Here is an 18,623-nt window from a genome sequence, read left to right on the forward strand (position 1 = left end):
TTTAGAGTAGTTGCAGTGACCAATTTTTTTTCTGATGTGATTCATCTTTCACTTACTCCTAGATGTAACCTATATATTAGGAGAATTGTTCATTTTATTCATGGTTTCTCACTTCAACTTCTATTGCAAGTCAAATTATGATAAAAAAATTTCCTAAAAAAATGTATTGTTAATGTAAAAATGTTTTTACACTATCAATCAATTTAAAATTATTCTATATATAACTTTTAAAATAATTATAAAAAAAACCTAAAACCTTACCATACATGATTGAATAATAATGTATAAAAATTTTACACTATCGGTGTATTTAAATTAAATTCTTAATAAAAACACAACATCCATTCTTTCAAGTTTCCTAATAAAAACATCAATAAATAAACAGATAGAGGCATAGAACTCAAACTGACAATTATTTAACAATACCTCAACGAATAGAAAGACCTTACAAGAATTATGAGATTACAAAATAATACAATACAGAAAAATCTGAAAAAATGATACTAGGGACACCTTTATCTCCACAATATTAGTGTCTCCGTAATTTCCTCTTTTCCCCTTTTTCCCTTAAGCAGATTTTGTCTTTCATCTTTCCTATAACAATAAACAATTTACAAAGCCAGGTGCAAATATTTGAATTTGAACCCACAGGCGTGTGGTAACTGAACATAAATCTCTCAATATGCTTGATGAGTGTTTCGTTTTGACTGAAAAACGCCAGAAAGTTCAACCATGTTTGTACAGGGTGCAACAAATCGATGCATGACTTAAAAAGAGTCCAAGCAGACAAAAACTTTAGGTCATCCGAAAGGGTTCCCTCCTGCATGGTAGGTGTTTGGGGTAGCAGCAGTTGACAACCTACCAGTCAGCTGTTGATCTGGATTTGAGAATCCAAAAGCAGTTGCCTCGGTGGCAAAACTCCCAATTCCTTGATGCCTACATATTCAGTTATAAATCTTAAGTGGAAAGAAAAGTAATGGCCAACCACAACCAATAATTATCGACCCTATCCAGACTAGCAACAAATTGCTCCTTGCACAGATAAAACTCAGTTTTCAGTAATCACACCTAATATGTGATGCTAAAGTATGGGTTATTAATGAATACAGGGTTCACTTTTATTATTCCAACATGGGCCATTTTACGAATGATTGGACCCAAAAGATTGATTTCAAGAGAAAAGAAATCATCTCACCTAAAATAGCCCATGCAAACAGTAAAGATTATCAAGACTAAAGGACAATTACTTACCTTGGCATTGGCATGTTAGTTGCCATTTGTTGTCCCATGTATGCCCCTGAGATTTTAACACGGTTTAGGATACAGATAAAGAGCAGCATTGCCTTGGCATAAAGTAGTTGAGGAAATAGTAATAATAGGCATACCCAGTCCCATTGCTGGTGCAAGAGTTTGTGCTTGAGGAGGCGATACATAAGATGGTGATGATGAGTGTGGATTCCAGGCATGAGATATATTACCCATGTTTGATGGGTGCATTGTAGCTGAAGGCGTTACACTAGGCAGAGCACCTTGCAAAGATGACATGGAAGGAAACTGCAACCAAGGAACACCAACCATAGGAGTTATAAGGTTGGCTTCATGGTAAAAGGAGAAGGTAGAGAGGAAATGGTTGTGGGTTTGATTCCCCCCACTAACAAAAAACTAACAATTAACATTTGTTGATAAAAATAAAAAAAAAGGAACACCAACCATAAAGCATCAACCAAAACATGCAATTAATTGGTGAATAAACATATTAGAAAGTCAGCATATCATACTTCAATGTTCCAGCTTTTTCAAAGCCAGATGATCAAAGAAAGAAAACGCAGAAAATATATTCCTATGAGGCACCTCTAAGAAAGAATCAAACTTCAGAAAGTAATATACACTGTAGTAATTAATGATGAAAAAATACATTTGAGTTAATAACTCAATAGTGGGCAAATCCAAACCACCATAATGCACTTTATAGAAGAGCCTAAATCCTAAATCAACAATATTAAATATAAATGGTTTACACAAAATAGGACCAATAGTGTATAGTGTATCACTGGGAACATTAAACACTAGTATATCAATGAAAGTCACATACCATTGGGGCTTGAACTGGAGTTGGTTCGCTACTGACATCAAATGGATTTGTTGATTTTGATGGTTGTGCATAACTTGGCATGGGCTGTAACAGTTGGAAGAAAATTATGAGATATGTGTCATACTATTCTACTAGTTAGAAGCAACAAATTAAGATAAAGTTGCAAACTAATAAGTTGGATTGCAACAGTACCACTGCATTATTGTATTGAATTGAGATACCCATGCTAGGTGGTGGACCCATTTGCCAACCTGGGACTGGAGCAGGGAACGGTGAATATTTTACAGTGAATAGATCCTGCAGAAATCACAACTACTCCCCTTAGATAAACAATAGATACACACAATATCTGCACGATATAGATGTTTCATGAAGTAAAATATGGAGTGAAGAATACCTCAGGAAGCTCACTTCTTCCACTTGGTTTTATGTCTACTGTAGAAGGATGTAAAACAACACTGGATTTAGCCTCATTGGCAGGCTTTGGGACAAGGTGCGATGCATGAGGCATTGGTGTGTTTGCGTGCCCTTGTACAGAAGGTACAGTCCAGGGCTGCAAGAAAATTCCAGGAAAGGGTGAACAAATACCACATCTGAATTAATTAATTAATAGACAGAACATTTGAGACAATTACTCAATAAGACAAACCTGATTATTCAAAGCTCCACCAACTGGTGGAGTGGATTGTTGAATAGTAGGCTGACTAGCAGCAGCAGTGAGCAAAGGTTGCTGTTGCTGATACTGCAAAGTAGCCCACTGTCCTGCATTATTGAGAGTTGATGCTGTTGTTAATCCAAAAGATGTTACTGAAGCACCACTGGCTGGGAATGTTGAGAAGCTGCTAACAATTGGAGCTCCTGCAGCAGTAGTGGTAAGAGCTGACCCCGTCAAAGGTCCTGCACGAGAAACAGAAGAGTCATTGAATATTAATAATCTTGTCGCACAGCTCCCAGAATTAGCTGTTGCAACATGGGAATCACCTTGGGCTCTTGAAACATGAGAAGGTAAAGATACTGGTACTGACAATTGTGTCAGCATGGATTCAAGTGGATTTATATTCGAAGGACCCTGAGGTGCTTTTGCCTCAGGAGCAACATCAAAAGAGGCCCAATTATTATCATTGGAATTTGCAGGCATCCCATGTTTAGCCACAGTAGTTTGCGGGGCTTGAGGAATTGCTGAAGCAACAGGTGGTTCAGGATCATCATCAAAATCAATAAGGCTCTTAATAGTCTCAAGCTTAACTTCTGCAGGGGTTCCATTGCTGGATGCTAAGCTACTGGAAGATGAAGTTCTCTGCAATTACAATAGTCAATTTAGATTTTTTTTTGGGTAGAAAATCAATTTTGGGAAACTTGCAAAGTAAAAGGGGGAGAGGGAAGGGGGAAGGTCATCCCATGAAATTCGTAGTAAAGAAAGTAAATACCAAGCCACATCACTTACATAGATTAATAAGTGTTGTCCAATCGAACTATAAATGAACATGTTGATGTTCATGCTTATTGCCACTTACCATGTTCGTTTGATGCTTACAGAGCATTGCTCATTTTACAAAAAAGATATTAATCAAAATCCCATTCCTTTCCACCCTCCTCCTAGCTATTTACCTAGAAAATCCGCCTAACTAAAACCCCTCCTACTAACTAACTATTATAACAGTGTATTAAATGTCCTAACTCCCAACACAGATGGTTGAAGCATATGGAACATCATCAGTAATAACTTCACCTGTGTGAGTGCTGAGCCATTAGTAGCCTGTCCACTGTTTGTTTTGGGTGGTTCACTTATTCGAAGAGGTACTACATTTTCTCCCAAGATCTCTCTAACAGGTCGGACTGCAGGTGGGCTGGAAGAATCCAGATCCTTGGTTTGCTCAGGAGAAGTACTTTCCACATTATGATTTCCATCAGATATTCTATGATCTTCAAATTTCCATCCATCCCCTAATCTATCTTCTCGACGCCAATCATTGATTATTGGAGGACGACCAGGGCTTTTCTTGTAATCACCATATTGCCTATTTTCTTGATCATATACAGGACTTCTTCCACCAGGACTAGACCTGTCACTGTAACGACGTTCATGTGTGTCCTCATATGAAGGGCTTCTGTGATAAGTCTCTGTCCTCTTGTTTTCATGGAAATCATCCTTGTCACCCTGTATAACAGTGTACTAGTTAAATTAATTAAGCATGGACACGTATCCAACATGGCAGAGGCAGACTAACAAAATGTGTCCATATGTGTGTGACTCAAAATTAATTTTTCGGCTGCAATATGGCTACAACACAGCAGCACTGGACTACTTTATTATTATTATTATTATTAAAAAGAGATGGAACCTGTTTTAAACTAATAAGGAAATTTTAAATAAAAAAAAGGCAGCAGTGTTTTTTGTCAGGTTCGGAGGTACCCATTTCATTTTGGCACACACACACACACACACACATATATATATTACTTTGATTTTCAATTTTGGGTGTGTGCACATATATGTTGTGTCCTACAATTCTTAAAATTTGGTGTTGAATTTGTGTCATGCATCAGTGCTTCATAGGTTAAAATCGAATTTGTGATAGACTACTTCGTATGTGTTTAAAATTGTAAATCCAAAGAAGAAAACAAACACTTTAGTACCTTTACTCTTGGAGGTTTGTCATAAGTCCTCTCACCGCTGAATCTTCTATCCACATAAACATGCTTAATAAAGTCCCGGAGCCTGTCAATATTGCTGGCACCAGAATGCTAATCAGAATAATGCACCCTGCGATTATACATAAAAGCTAACAAGCAAATGCTTACCTGCTATCAGGCAAAGAATGACGTTGTGGATCCCATTCTTTAAAATAGATTTCCTTTGCACGCTGCAAATATTAGATATAATGAAAATCAACTTAAGAAATGTGTTAATTGCAGGGTGCTATCAACTTAACATGAGTAAGACTTAAGATATCTAGAGCAAGTTTTAGCACACAAAAGCATTCACACCTGATTTCCTCCTTCTTGAAGTGCACTAACTTCCTGTGCACTAAATTTAGCCATTGAAACTGATTTTACCCGATGTGTAAACTCTCGGCTGGAAATTAAACAAAAGGCAGTTGAGGAGAAAGTAAACTGAAGTCTGAAACAACATTGTCCTATCTCTAGTACAATAGAATATTTAAAATAATTACAATTTGGACAAAACTGCCAAAGAAAAATCAGACATTTTTAGGTGTACAATTTATGAACTCCAATCCATCCATAAACATTACAACAATACAAAGAAAGTACAAGAAAAATGCATGCAGCAGTATACATACAGACATTTCAAGCTTCATTGTTAGTGGAGTAGAAGATCATGAAGAAAACATATAGAAAGCCTGTTAAGTGTTATCCAAAGGCACATGACAAAACTTAAACTCCAGTCCATTAAAAAGAGAAATACTAGTCAGTACAGTGGGTTTCCAAAGCACCTTAAAGAATATCTATTTATCAATCCTCAAAGCCAAGACATTTTAACAATAATACCATAAGCAAAGAGATTGTAAGTACTTACTGTATTCCGCTACAGTTAGTGCAAACAAACGTCCAGAAATTTGTGCACACATATTGTGGTCCCTAACAAGAGAGAAAGAAAAAAGGATTTAATGCAACAAACTAGTCTCAAACCTCAACATCAAATTAAAAAATTTCCTAGCTAGGTTCAGAAGAATGCAATCAGAACAGCACTCTAAAAGTTGGTAGAGATTACTGGTTCTTAAATCGAAGTCTAAAAATGACAATAAACGTGCCCAATAGAAGCATCGTATCTTGTATACAAATTCTCTTCATGTAAGGCTCCTTTTTTGCATGGAATCTAGAGACTATTGATAGGTACTGCATACTGCTATCATCCGAACAATTTTAACAGGCTACAACCATGATATTACAGAAAACCTGAGCACATATTTTCTTTTCTTTTTTTTTCCCCAAAACTGCTTCCTAATTATTAGACACACATATTTTGTAAAAACTTGTTTATAGTCAATATTAATGAAGGCACAAGGCAGAACAAGCTCATAAATTATTTGATACGGAAGTTCCTTGTTTAATAATTAAAACTCCAAAAACCAAAATATTATTAACCAAGTAAAGCCTCACTTGAAAAGATTGCAATATCTAACTATACAATAATTTTCAATAATCGACAGTTTGACACTTAAATGAAAGACTCCTTTGTATTGGTTGACATGCCATATGCAGGTGAAATCATACTATTTGTGCCATCCACTCTAGCATATTCAAATACAACAAGAAACAGCATGTCATTATCTGGCGTGTTTATCCATTTGCTGCACCTCAGACGGATATTCAGCCAAAAGCAAAAAAGAAATTGCTCTCGCATTTTCTGTCATAATGTGTGCAATTATTTGCGGACGGTTAAACAAACATACAATTCCTTCTGTCAGACCATTTTGTTTCTAGCAAGCAATCTGTTTGAAGTGACTTTCCCATGATAACAGAGTTCAGGTGAATCTAACATTAATGACCTTGGGTCACACCAAAATTCCACACACTTAGGTGCATTACCATTGATTGTATATCGTATCAATGTCCCTCACCTGAACTACATTTTGAATGTTATAAACTAATGTAGTATACTTTCAAATTCAATGGTACATAGTAAGACAAGTCACTAACTCAAAGAGCACCTAACAATATCTCAATCCGCTGAATTCAGAACAAGATCGAGAGAGAAATATAACAAGGGAGAGAAAAAATCCTACCAAGCTGTTACAGTTAATGCATCTTCGATTTGGTGTGAGTTTGAGAAGACCTCGAATTATTCGTTCATTTTTCTCATCTTCCTTCACTCGACTTGCCATCTCTACTTCTGTGAACACATAACATAACACGTCAATGACTCACGAAAATAAACAAAACTCAATAAAGCAAAATCAGATTGCTCCAAAGGCTAAAGAGTAATAAAGCATCATCCGCGTTCAGCTCCACATAATGCGTCTAGAATGCTCCGAAACAAAAAAAATTAAAAAAAAATCTAGAACATTCCATTCCACAGGCAGCAACTTCGAAGAGTGTAAAAACACCAGATCTGATAATCAAAGACTAGGCTAAGAAGCAGAAGAAAATGTGCAGTGCAGTGCAGTGGAGGTGATATTCTGAAACCCTAAAAGAGGAAAAGGAAACGAATAAAATGAGAAGTAGTAACCTGAATTTGCAGCAGACGAAGAAGAATCGGTGCTGAGTCTTCAACTTATGCAGCTTATATTTATTATAACGCTCTAAAAGTAGAGAGAGAGAGAGAGAGAGAGAGAGAGAGAGAGTAGCAGATCTTTCTGAACTGAGAAATTAGTTACGGCTTTGTGCAGTTCAGAGTTCAGAGTTCAGAGAGAGATTTAGCGCAACAGCAAGAAACAGAGATTTGAAAAAGTCGATTATATTTTAAATTTAATTTGTTAGGACAGCCTCCAGCTGTGTGTGAGAGAGAGTCTACATCTGTGGTCATACATGGCGACTCTAAATTCTATTCAATGCTCCTCATTTCAAAATAAAACATCAACTTCTAGAGATTTTTCTTTTAGGGACGTTGTTTCTATGGATCGATTATGATGGACTTATCAGTTATTTTCAAGTTTCTGGATTAGTCCTTGCATTTGAAAGAGAAATTTATCCCAGGTTTGCAGAGAAAATAACAAATTATGTTATCCGTTTTCGTAAGTAACAAGATAAGGGACTCATCTCTATTGTGTCTCATACGTATGAAGATATCATGTTTCGTCTAAAATGTAAATGCCACACTGCATGGTTTTTAAACTTCCCTAGTTTAAGCTTTAATTAAGGAGAATTTTCGGGTGGATGGACCATGTGAAATAACCATTTTGATTTCATAATTTAGTATAAAAAAATTTGAAAATTTTATAATGTATTTAGATGATCGAATTCATTTCGTGTTTAACTGAAATTTCTCGAATTAATATCTGACTTGCTGGTGATTTATTATTTATTGGTTTAGATATATTCAGTTTCTTTTTCTTTTATAAGAATAAGAATATATTCAGTTTCTTTCTTTTCAAGACTCAGTAAACAGCAATATCCACTGTACATACAAAGCTGTTGAAGTGATATGATCCATATTTAAATAACTTTTTAATAAGTTTTATAAGAGAAGAAAATTAAAAAATGAAATAAATTGTTTTTTCTACAAGTTACATTTTTTTATGTATAAACTAAAAACAGCTTTGAACAAGTTAAACATGAGAATTCTTATAAGAATTACTACATAATTTGATTTTATTTATTATTTTTTTCTTAAATATTTATTGGAATTTTACAAAACCTCAGCCCACTCTATGTGCATCGCACAGTCACAGGTACCCAAAATTCCAAGAATAAGATGAAGGAAACTTATGTCACGAAACCTTTTCCATGACCAACGAATCATGGGATGGACTAAACTGGAAATATCTAACTATTATTAACTAATCTGCAAATATTGCTTTTGTGAAGTGATCCTTACGAACAACCTGTGACATAATCCAATCTCGTCCTAAAATCCAAATAAAATTTTGAAACTTCCCTCGAATTTTCGTCTCATATGTCCAAATCCAATAGGGTTCCCATGTTTTTTTAAATTGACGGGTTGATTTTTTTATATTAAGCTGATACTGTGGTGGTAGAAAAATTAACAATGATAAGGGGGAATCCAAGCTGACAAAAATAATGTAAAAAGGATTAAAAATTGAGAATCATGGGCACACTGGAATTACAAATTCTAGAATTATTAAAATAAAAACCAATATAATATGACAATTTTTTATCAAAAAAAAAAACATGTACAAGAATTGCTGAAATGTTTTGGGCATAAAATACTTGGTCGCTCACTTATTGACATGCACCGTTTCTTGAAAGAAAATGACCCTAATGAATATTTTGGTGAGTAACAATAGAGATAACTTGTCTTCAACCCGTCTCATGCTCAGTAATTTCTGTTAAAACTTAAAAGATTGGCGACATACCAAGGGTGAACCAAAATTAATAAATTTTGAAAAATCAAATGTGTAATATTTTTTTTAAAGAAACCAAAATTGCACGTTATGAAATTATAGGACCAAAAAATTTAAACCTTAATTTTTAAGAGTTTATTTTTTCTAAATGTGTTGAGCCTGATTTCTCCTCGAATTTTCGAGTGGAAAGATCGTCTTGCAACCCAATCAAATCTATCAGCTTAATTCAATTGAGGACTATAACAATAGAATTCCTCTACCACCACAGTATCGTGTTATTGAACAAAGTCCAATCACATGTACAATTCAAACTTCTTTACCACTTTTCAGTCACCAATTGACCTTACATCCTCTGGGAATGAATATCGTCAATTTTTATCTAAATATTTGGCAGCAAACTTATAGATGCATTGACCTCAAACTACTAACTTTGGACATGATTTGGTTGGAAGAGGAAATGGTATCTTTCTGGAGCTTTAAGAGCTTCCTTTCAGATTAGGGGGGCAGTCCATAATTTTTTCCTGGTAGTTCACACTGATGCATCTCAAATTTGTTCAACTTTTTTTAAAAAAAATCCCATCCTAGCAACAGCTTTAGTGATGGTACATTTACAAAGCTGTACATATCTTCGAGCCCCATATCAGACCATAGTTTAGTGTTCTAGTTAGTAACCAAGGACAGAAAAAGAAAAGCCTTGCCAGAAAACTTGTTTTCGCCTCAAGGATAAGGTGAAAGTTTGGGGGGCAGGGGGAATATTGTTAGCTAATAGCAAACCTCCAAATTAATAAGGTGTATATTAGGCGAAATAGGACCGATAATAGAGGGTAAGTAGGGCTTGAATCAGTTGTTTCTGACAGTGAACTTAATGAGTTAGTATCTATTACTATTTTGTGATGATTAATTAATGAGAATCTCTAAATGAATTGATTAGAGGGAAACAGGAAGGGATGGGGAAGAACATTGTTAGACGTTTGACAAGTGTATCAAATGTTCAAGTAATAAAGTCTCAAGAGTTCGAGTGTCGAATTTCACAGGAATTTTGCATTGTACTTATATTAAATACTTTTCAATTTATAAGAGGAAAATAATAAAAAAAAGAAGGATAGAAGAAAGAATAGGAAGCAATAGTAGTGAATTATAAATACTAAAAAGTAGAAGAATTAAAAGTAGAATAATCAAAGAGGAAATTCAATGAAATACAAATGTTAGGACCTAACATGCCCTATTTGCTTAGGATGTATAATTTAGAATTTTTCTTTATCAATTCAGGTGATTTTATCCTATCCACATTTATTCATTTACTTATCCCTGATTTTTCAGGATGACAAGCCTATTTTATTTATCTATCTCCCAAATTCCTTTGTAAAGACTCAACAAATAAAATGCATAAAGTATGAATTTTAGATGTTTGCAAAAATGCATGAGCATAAAATGATTATTCTATGTCTAGCAATGACTCTCTTATAAAATCTTTTCTTTTTGTTCTATTAGAAGTTACCTTCTTCCGAGCGTTTAACCCCTAAAACTAATGCATGCATATTTTTTTAAATCTTATTTAGAAGTTATCCTTTTTCGAGCATCTAACCCCTAAAAGAATGAAAAGATGAATAATGCAGGAAAAGATAAACAAAAAAGATAATAAGATAAGAAAAACCTGGTATTCATTGATAAACAGTGAATACATCATACATCGTTTGACTTTTTAGGCCTACCAAGTCCTAACTGGGGGTTTAACCAGGACTGTACAATGAGAGGGCATAAAGAAAGGGATAACATGATAAAAGAAAGGAGATGAAGAGTTCTCAGGGCTTTAGGTAGTAGTGAGAGTGCTTTGAGACTTGGTGTGTCATTTTCCCTTGGTCAGACTCTTTATTTATAGCTGTTGGAGTGGGTTTTGAACCTTCGTAAGCTCGCTTAGCGCGTCCTTCCTCGCTCAGCGCTAATGGATCGCGCGCTTAGCGGGCTCCTCTCGCTTAGTGTGCTTTGTTCTCTTAGTCGTGCGCTGAGCGCGAGTTCTGACTCTCGTGCTTAATGTCTCGCTTAGTGCCTGTGTCTTCTGTCTCGCTTAGCGCAAGCTGCGCACGGGGCCTTGTTACAGATTTCTTCGTTCTTGTGTTTTTTCTTCAGCTTTTACTTTTAGCACCTCCAGTTTTTATATTTGTAGTCAGAATTCGACAAAACATCAATTCTTAACAATTTAAACACAAATAACTAAATAATCATTTTAAAGAACAATTTTACTTAATTTTTTATTATCAAAGTACAATTATTTTACAGTTATCAAACATAATAAAAAGGGATAATAGAGAAATTCCAAAAAAGGATAGATTGTGAGAAGTTAGTATAGTAGTGAGGCAAGGGTTCTCTAATCCTAGGAATTGGCATAATCTTCTTCTGTAATTCTCACTGAGATAAGAGTGAATATCAATAGGATTTCCAATTATTTTGCCTGTTTCTGCACATTTGTGATCCTATTCTTCAATCATCATCTTAGCATAACAAGATGATATATTTTGGTATGAGATTTCACATCTCCTAAGATATATCCTAAAGAGAGGAAATTATAAATTCTTGTCATTGTAGTTGCTGATTAATCCTATGTTAATTAAATGGTAAGTTACTCATGTTGTTGAAATATTTTTGCGACACAGTTATACTGCCTGTTTAATCAAATAATTTGCTTGTTTCTATAATTCAGCGTGTACCACTACTAAAAGCGAAAAGATTTATTGAACTCATAGCTCCCTTTTACCAGCTTTCCAGATAAAAGCAATTGGTAAGAAAAATTTGTTCCATTATCTTAGCCATGCATGAAATGCTTTTACATTGATCTCGTGATTTTATTCTTTCAAATTTCAGCTCCAGAATATGTTGAAAATAAATTTCAGCAGAGGCAATTAGTTGCTTTCTCAATCTATGATTGTGAGTATGTCTAAATGTGTCACTAACTGCTTATGATGCATATTATTCTTCTAGTTCTAGATATTCGAGGATGGGATGAGCCTTCAAAAGAAGTAAGCAGTTTCTGCAGTTTTTCGTGTACAATGACAGCAACAAGATTTGATCAATTGATCTTAAGACCTTATGTAAATTAATTATCCAAACTTCTTACCACTAGACTGATCCTAATGAGTTTGATTTTGTAGTTTTGCAAATGAGTACAGTTATTGGTTTCTCTTTAGAGGGATTATTAAGCATACATACATAATAACACCCATCTTTGCTATAATTGAATAGGAAAATGTAATAATATCTGCTTTTAAACCGGTGATTGGTTTTTGAGTGTCTTTTCTGAAGTTCACTTACACTTTCCGTCTCCTATTTCATGATGTCCTTTCTGAATGATGAATTGTATAAAGTCTGAAAGATACAAATGCGGTATGTTTAAACAAACAAGCTGTGTTTAACGTATGTTGCTCGTACTTCAGAAACTTTTCCGCCTTTCTCGGAAAACGATATCTGTCATTACTCATAGTTCTTGTCTCCTTTTCTCTTTGTGCGTGGCAGATGTTTAAATTTGAAAATGGAGGATAAAACATCATGCAGTTAACATCGAGGTGCTCATATTTAATGGAAAATAATAATGAAAGAAAAAAATCAGAAGAGGTTATAACATCTTACATAATTATTTCTGTACTTCTACAATATTTAGACTTGTTTGTTTATACTGAAAATGGATGGACGAAAGAAAAAATTAATCCCTCCTTCGTCCGGCAATAGGAGCAAGGAGATAGAAGAAGAAAAGAGTCTAATAAGCGAGTCTCATCATTTTAGTTTCATGTTTTATCTAATGTCATTTTTTTAAAAGGTAATAAATAATCAAATTCATTTTTGAAAATGTAATATGATTACAAATTGATTTCAAAAAATAAAAAATATAAATTAAACCGCACATTTTTAGAAAAAAATTGACCTATTTATCATTTTTTTAATTTATTCACAGATATTTTACATAGTAAAAGAAAATCTTAGTAAGTTAAAATATAATTAAGTAAAAATAATTAAATTTTTAAGATCAAACAAGTTTAATCATATTTGAAATCTTTACATAATATGATGCACAAATAATCTAATTAGAATCTGATCACATATATATGATAAAGTATTTTATTCATAAAAATTATTCCCTTAAATAAATTTTAATTGCTCGAGATATATTCGGGGTTAGCAAAATCTATAAATGGAAAAACCTAAAACACAAATATTTCAAAACCAAGAAATACTTCTCCTTTTATAATTCGAGAAAATAGATTTAAGAAATTAATTTAAAGACATTGATAATGAAAAAAAATATTATATATAATAAAATATTATTTTTATAATAATTATTTTAAAATAATTTATAATCAATTTACCATATAGAATTCTTATTTATTTTTTTGATCCATACTTAATGCGCTGTCTGGTACTCCGGTTTACCATTACTAGCGTGAAGCACGGGTTTTGCTCCTTGAGGTCGCTACATATGAAGTTGAGAGCAAGTGAGCACTGAGCAGTGACAGGTTTAGTCGGTGGCTCAGTGCATGGGAGAATTATTCTAACAGTACGTTCCAGATGGATATGTCCCAAGTATGGCATCATCAATGCGCTAACACAACAATCATTGCTTTTTTTAATTAATTAGTAGATGATACTGGCTCACATGCAATTTCACTAGACAACCAATTGCCCCATGGAGTTCATTATACTTCAAAATTAACAAGTATTTTTTGAATGGCATAAGCATTTTTAAATGATATCAAAATATTCAAAAACTATAGATGTAATATACATAATTTTGTTTAAATTTGATAAGATATAAATTTAATGTTGAGCTCTTGTTTAGCCCCATTTAGTGATGAATTTCTTAAGATGTGTTTGCATAAAAGTTTCGTTCACACGTAAATAGCGTTTATCTAAGTGAAACAAAATACTTACTTCTTAAGAAAGTGTATTTCTTTTTTTGAGAAGCTTTAAATTACAATCTAAACAGAGTTAATACAGTACTCCTTAGCATGCTTGCTCACTGCCCTAATAGAATACCATGCCCTTAACTTTGCATGTAACTCACAATCCCTTTATACTATTAATTATTTCATTTACATATCACGTTAAGAACTCTTCCATTTAATATGGTAGCCCGTTTCCAAAAGCAATTAACGACTACGACCTGCTCTTTTCACGTACACAAGATAATGGCTGTTTGCTTTCGATAGAGGTAGCTAGCGTTAGGTGAAGTCACTTGGGTAATGAAGGCCAAGCAGGCTGAAGAAAGCTGTGGCAGCGTGTAACAACTCACAAATACGTCAAAAGGACACCTATAGAAATAGGATTGAGATTGGTTTTTATAAATTAAGAAGTGTTTTGTGCAACTTTATCATATACATCCATATATACAAAGTTTACACTTAAGAACTAAATATCATGTTATAAAAAGTAATATGCAAAAATCATGTTTCTCGTTTTCTATAATGTTGCTTTCACTTTTACATCTCGTAAAATGTGGAATCATTTCAATGGAGAAAGAGAAGCTAGAGAGAAAGCAAAAGATGTTATTTTCCATAAAGTTTAAATTAAAGGTAAGAGAGAAAGAAAATAACGTAGCATGTTGACTGGTCCATAGCGGTGGATTCCTTTGTTATAGTCAACCAATTAGGGATATGTATATGCTGTTATATCGCACACTATTATATAATTCTTCCCTGTTAATGTTATTAATTCAGATCACAATAGTCTCTACAATAGTTGAGTCTTACTAAGCAAATCCCATACACAATTTCTTTTTATATATGTTTGTGTTTGGTGCATGTATATATTATTATATAATCTGAACTTCATATAAAAAGCACCACAAGTAACTTCCTCACTCTGCTTTTATCGTCGCAGAAGCAAATTAAGCTCATGTGACTGACACATGCTCCTGACCAGTGTCTTTGCCCTTAGCTTTGTCAAATTCCTCAATCTGCTCCATTTTTTAAAGGATTCACTATCACATGGACCAACCTGTAGATAGAAAGGACCATTTATTTAACACAATAATTCGCAAACACTTCTGAGCTAATAGTGTCCAATAATGCAATGGAGCCTGTCCCATTTTGCACTATTACATTCAAGGTATAGACAAAGACGTCAACATATATATTCTGCTTCATTCAGGTCTCTCAATGAATCAGATTTACTTATTGTATCATTTTTTTCCCTTTGCACTTATTGATATAAAATTATCTACTGACATAATTTGGAATGTTAATACATTAAGCATGCAAAGTCTCTCAATCAGTCGTATTTATTCCAATTATGTATAATTTATAATGTAGAAAGATGTCAATCAAGCAATGTGCACTGTTGCTATATGCGGAAAGTTTATTTACTATGCATGAACATTTTTAATTAAAAGGATCTAATATAATGCTCAAAACTTTAAAGAATTCCCGATTATGCCGTATTGCCATGCGTTTTCTTTTGTCTTTAGTCTTCACTTTGCGTCACAGTTGTATTACCAAATATGCCTCGACTTTGTTCCTTTAATATTTGACCTTTTACCATGGTTATAGTTCATTAATTTGGATGTTACACTTATCCACATGGATCTGTAATTGAATATTATAGTATATACATATTCTTTTCCTCCAGCTTGGGCTAAGTCCCATCACATTCACACATAAAGTTTGTCACTTCCACTTCCCTTCCTGTGATCCTTTTATTATCTCTCATCTTTGATCATGAATCATGTTTCTCCTCTTCTGATACGTAGTATTTGGTTCTTCAATAGCTAAAACAGTCAATGAGACGCTTCTCAAACCCTGTTTCTCCTTTTATGACACTAAATGGTTGGTATCTTGTGTCTTCATTGAATTTTAGTTTGGTCAGTGTTTTAATTAGTGGTTCATCACATGACAAGTTCCAATCGCACTGGGTCTCTTTTCTATTATTGTTCAGGATAAATTTCATTGGGTTTTGTGCAGTTTGGTTTTCCCAATACAATTTGACCTTAAGCTTCTTTGTTTTTTCCTCCCTCTCCTCCTTAACATAAGGTATTACAGCAAACCAGCTGATATGGATTTTGTGTCATTCAAGTCATTGGTTGAGACTTGAGCAAGGGAGGTTAGAGTTGTGAGAGCAGAGAGGTTCTTTCAGTTCAGATTTGCCAGTAAGAAGTTGAAATGGGGAAACTTAGTTGGATGTTGGACAAGTTCTGTATTTCTTCTTGTTCAAACACCTGCTTCTGTGTAAATTCCATGGAATTTGAAGATGAGTTTGAGAGTAAGCCTTTGATTGCAAGTGACAGTGATCATAAACTAAGGCTGAAGGATGTAGTTAATGGAAAGCAGACATTGGCTTTTCAATTGAAACCCAAGGTGAGGCTTCTCTTTTCTTTTTTCTTTTCCATATTTGAAGTGTCTTTGGCAACACCAGTCACTCTTTTCTCATTCCAGGGGAGAAAAGAAGAAAATATAGTTGGTTTGAATTAGAGAGCTTGTATTCTATGGGTTAATCTGATCATATCTTCCTGTTGCTCAATGTGCAGATAGTGATATTGAGGGTGTCCATGCATTGCCATGGCTGTGCAAAAAGAGTTGAGAAACATATCTCAAAGCTGGAAGGTGAGAGCACATTACATTTTTTCTTTTTCATATTAAAGTATAGATTTCATAGCTTTCATATAAAATAACCTACTCTTAGAGTAGGCTTGACTTATTTGCACTTTATTTCCTTCACTTCACTTCATCAGTTTCATTTTGTCATTTTTAAAATATTTCTCTATCTCATTATTTGTCACATTAAAATATTAAAAAAATGTTAATTATGATTTCCAATCATATTATCAAGAAACAAATGCATTAGTAGATGTATAATTGTAATTGTAAAGTACAGTTAATAAAGATATTTTACTTAGATAAGACTATTTTAACACGAGAATTGATATGATTAATTATTGGTTAAACTATTCACAGTATAATTGTCTCTATTTTTGTTATTAAAAGTTTTTGGTCTCTATACAAGAAAACTGTACATTTTAGTCTCTGCATGGAGTAGTTTTCTGTGACAGTTTTACACTGTCTAAAATTCTTTTCTCATGTCAGCGTCAAGAACCAAAACTTATATGCAATTGTAGGAACTAGAAAGTACTTATAGTTTTCTCAAATAAGTACTAAAATTTAAAATAAGCAAAACTATAAAAAAAACGAAATGAATAATTAAATCTTAATTACTATACTATTTATACACATTAGAGAGAGGAGTAACTTTCTTTCTTTGGTTGTTTGTGCTTGCTATGGTCAATGGTGTGTTTGTTTCAACTTTCAACAATTCCTCAAAACCAAATCTGATTGGTTATTATTGAAGGGTGTGATAGAAACAGAGGTTGTCCAACTGTCCATGAGAGAAGATAGATTATTTTATTCTTCATGAATCATATGATTAAGTGCTAGCCATATGTGAAAAAAGTCAACTTTATCATTGTTTTCTCTCACACACTTATCATCAGTTTGTGGTAATATATAATTCCTCTGTTCTAATATTATCGAAATTAAAAAAATAATTAATTTAATTTATAGTAATAAATTTATTTTAAATTTATATTTTTTAAAAATTATTTTTATAATTAGTATTTTTTTACTTTAATTGCTTATCAATATATTCTTTTTTTCTTTAAATTAAAAATATTTATAATCTAAAAATAATTAATGCAAAAAACATTATAAATTAAATCTTATCATAAAAAGTAAGAAGCATTGTTTTAAACTTGGATTTTGGATATAGAAACGGAAAGAGTATTTATATTTTCTAATAACTGCCTCTTTCTACTTCCCAACAGGAGTGAGCTCATACAAGGTAGATCTGGAAACCAAAATGGTAGTGGTTTGTGGCGACATTCTCCCTTCAGAAGTGTTGGAAAGCGTATCCAAGGTTAAAAATGCAGAGCTTTGGAATTCTCCATGCTAATTAATAAGGAAAAATTATGCACAAAACACCATCGGCCACAACAGATTCCACAAAAGTCATTTTTGTAGCTATTATTATACTGATATAATATAATAATGCTAATACCCCGCGTCATGTTCCAGCAATTCTCTTGCACGAAAGAAAAAGAAAATTAAAGAAATGCATTAATTAATGTCTCTCCCTCTCTTCAGTACATTTGGCTTTGACATTGATGGCTAAAAATTTCACTGTTGTCAAGTTGCACCCCAAAAAAATTTAGTGATCTCTCTATTCTTCGTTTTATTAATGTCTGTTCAGGAGCTTTCTCTAGACACTATAGTAGTTCAAATCTTGTTTCCAATGAAATTAATAATTAATAATGCTACAGAAATTTAAAGAAAGAGCAGTGATAAACGTTTGGCTTAATACACTGGCACACTGCGTCTGCATGATTAGCCGGTGATTTTGTACTTTTAAGGCATGACAAGATCTTGGTTACAGTCAATTACGGGGAAAACAGAAGATTAAAAGAAAGATCCATAAAATGCGTGGCTACTATGCTAGTAGTAGCTTTTAAGCACATTAATAAACCGTTTATGTGCCCCTGGTAGCAAACAAAATAATTGCATAACGATCAGACT

General features: G+C 33.5%; 2 protein-coding genes across 4 annotated transcripts; one reads left to right on the plus strand and one right to left on the minus strand.

Moving 5' to 3' along the window:
- Nucleotides 1-396: 396 nt before the first annotated feature.
- On the minus strand, nucleotides 397-7,804 carry LOC100781002 (probable ADP-ribosylation factor GTPase-activating protein AGD14). 2 transcript variants are annotated; one of them, XM_006580399.4, is made up of 15 exons: nucleotides 7,284-7,798; nucleotides 6,841-6,947; nucleotides 5,631-5,692; nucleotides 5,081-5,168; nucleotides 4,895-4,956; nucleotides 4,730-4,823; nucleotides 3,822-4,250; nucleotides 3,074-3,389; nucleotides 2,742-2,989; nucleotides 2,490-2,645; nucleotides 2,285-2,389; nucleotides 2,093-2,176; nucleotides 1,386-1,554; nucleotides 1,252-1,297; nucleotides 397-936 (listed from the first exon to the last, which is right to left on the minus strand). In XM_006580399.4, the coding sequence occupies exons 2-15, from the start codon at nucleotides 6,937-6,939 to the stop codon at nucleotides 801-803; spliced, it is 2,094 nt and encodes a 697-aa protein (XP_006580462.1). In that variant the 5' UTR covers nucleotides 6,940-6,947; nucleotides 7,284-7,798; the 3' UTR covers nucleotides 397-800. The 2 variants fall into 2 exon arrangements, with proteins under 2 accessions (XP_006580462.1, XP_040871652.1); XM_041015718.1 differs by having other exon boundaries at nucleotides 2,742-3,389; nucleotides 7,284-7,804.
- A 7,456-nt stretch (nucleotides 7,805-15,260) lies between these two features.
- Nucleotides 15,261-18,176, plus strand: LOC100816650 (protein SODIUM POTASSIUM ROOT DEFECTIVE 2). Of its 2 annotated transcripts, none has more exons than XM_006580398.4 (4): nucleotides 15,261-15,887; nucleotides 16,092-16,415; nucleotides 16,586-16,661; nucleotides 17,876-18,176. In XM_006580398.4, the coding sequence occupies exons 2-4, from the start codon at nucleotides 16,221-16,223 to the stop codon at nucleotides 18,001-18,003; spliced, it is 399 nt and encodes a 132-aa protein (XP_006580461.1). In that variant the 5' UTR covers nucleotides 15,261-15,887; nucleotides 16,092-16,220; the 3' UTR covers nucleotides 18,004-18,176. The 2 variants fall into 2 exon arrangements, with proteins under 2 accessions (XP_006580461.1, XP_014631373.1); XM_014775887.3 differs by having other exon boundaries at nucleotides 16,101-16,415.
- Nucleotides 18,177-18,623: the final 447 nt, after the last annotated feature.

This window comes from Glycine max, chromosome 5, assembly GCF_000004515.6.
Source record: "Glycine max cultivar Williams 82 chromosome 5, Glycine_max_v4.0, whole genome shotgun sequence".
In the NCBI taxonomy this organism is placed as follows: domain Eukaryota; kingdom Viridiplantae; phylum Streptophyta; class Magnoliopsida; order Fabales; family Fabaceae; genus Glycine; species Glycine max.

Excerpts from the sequence above, each read along its gene's own strand:
- LOC100781002 (XM_041015718.1), bottom strand. The coding sequence starts at position 6,939 with ATGGCAAGTCGAGTGAAGGAAGATGAGAAAAATGAACGAATAATTCGA. Across the intron at positions 4,824-4,894 it reads CATTCTTTGCCTGATAGCAG|CAATATTGACAGGCTCCGGG; the intron begins GTAAGCATTTGC and ends TTCTGGTGCCAG. Across the intron at positions 937-1,251 it reads ACTAACATGCCAATGCCAAG|GCATCAAGGAATTGGGAGTT; the intron begins GTAAGTAATTGT and ends CTGAATATGTAG.
- LOC100816650 (XM_006580398.4), top strand. The coding sequence starts at position 16,221 with ATGGGGAAACTTAGTTGGATGTTGGACAAGTTCTGTATTTCTTCTTGT. Across the intron at positions 16,416-16,585 it reads CTTTTCAATTGAAACCCAAG|ATAGTGATATTGAGGGTGTC; the intron begins GTGAGGCTTCTC and ends CTCAATGTGCAG. Across the intron at positions 16,662-17,875 it reads ACATATCTCAAAGCTGGAAG|GAGTGAGCTCATACAAGGTA; the intron begins GTGAGAGCACAT and ends ACTTCCCAACAG.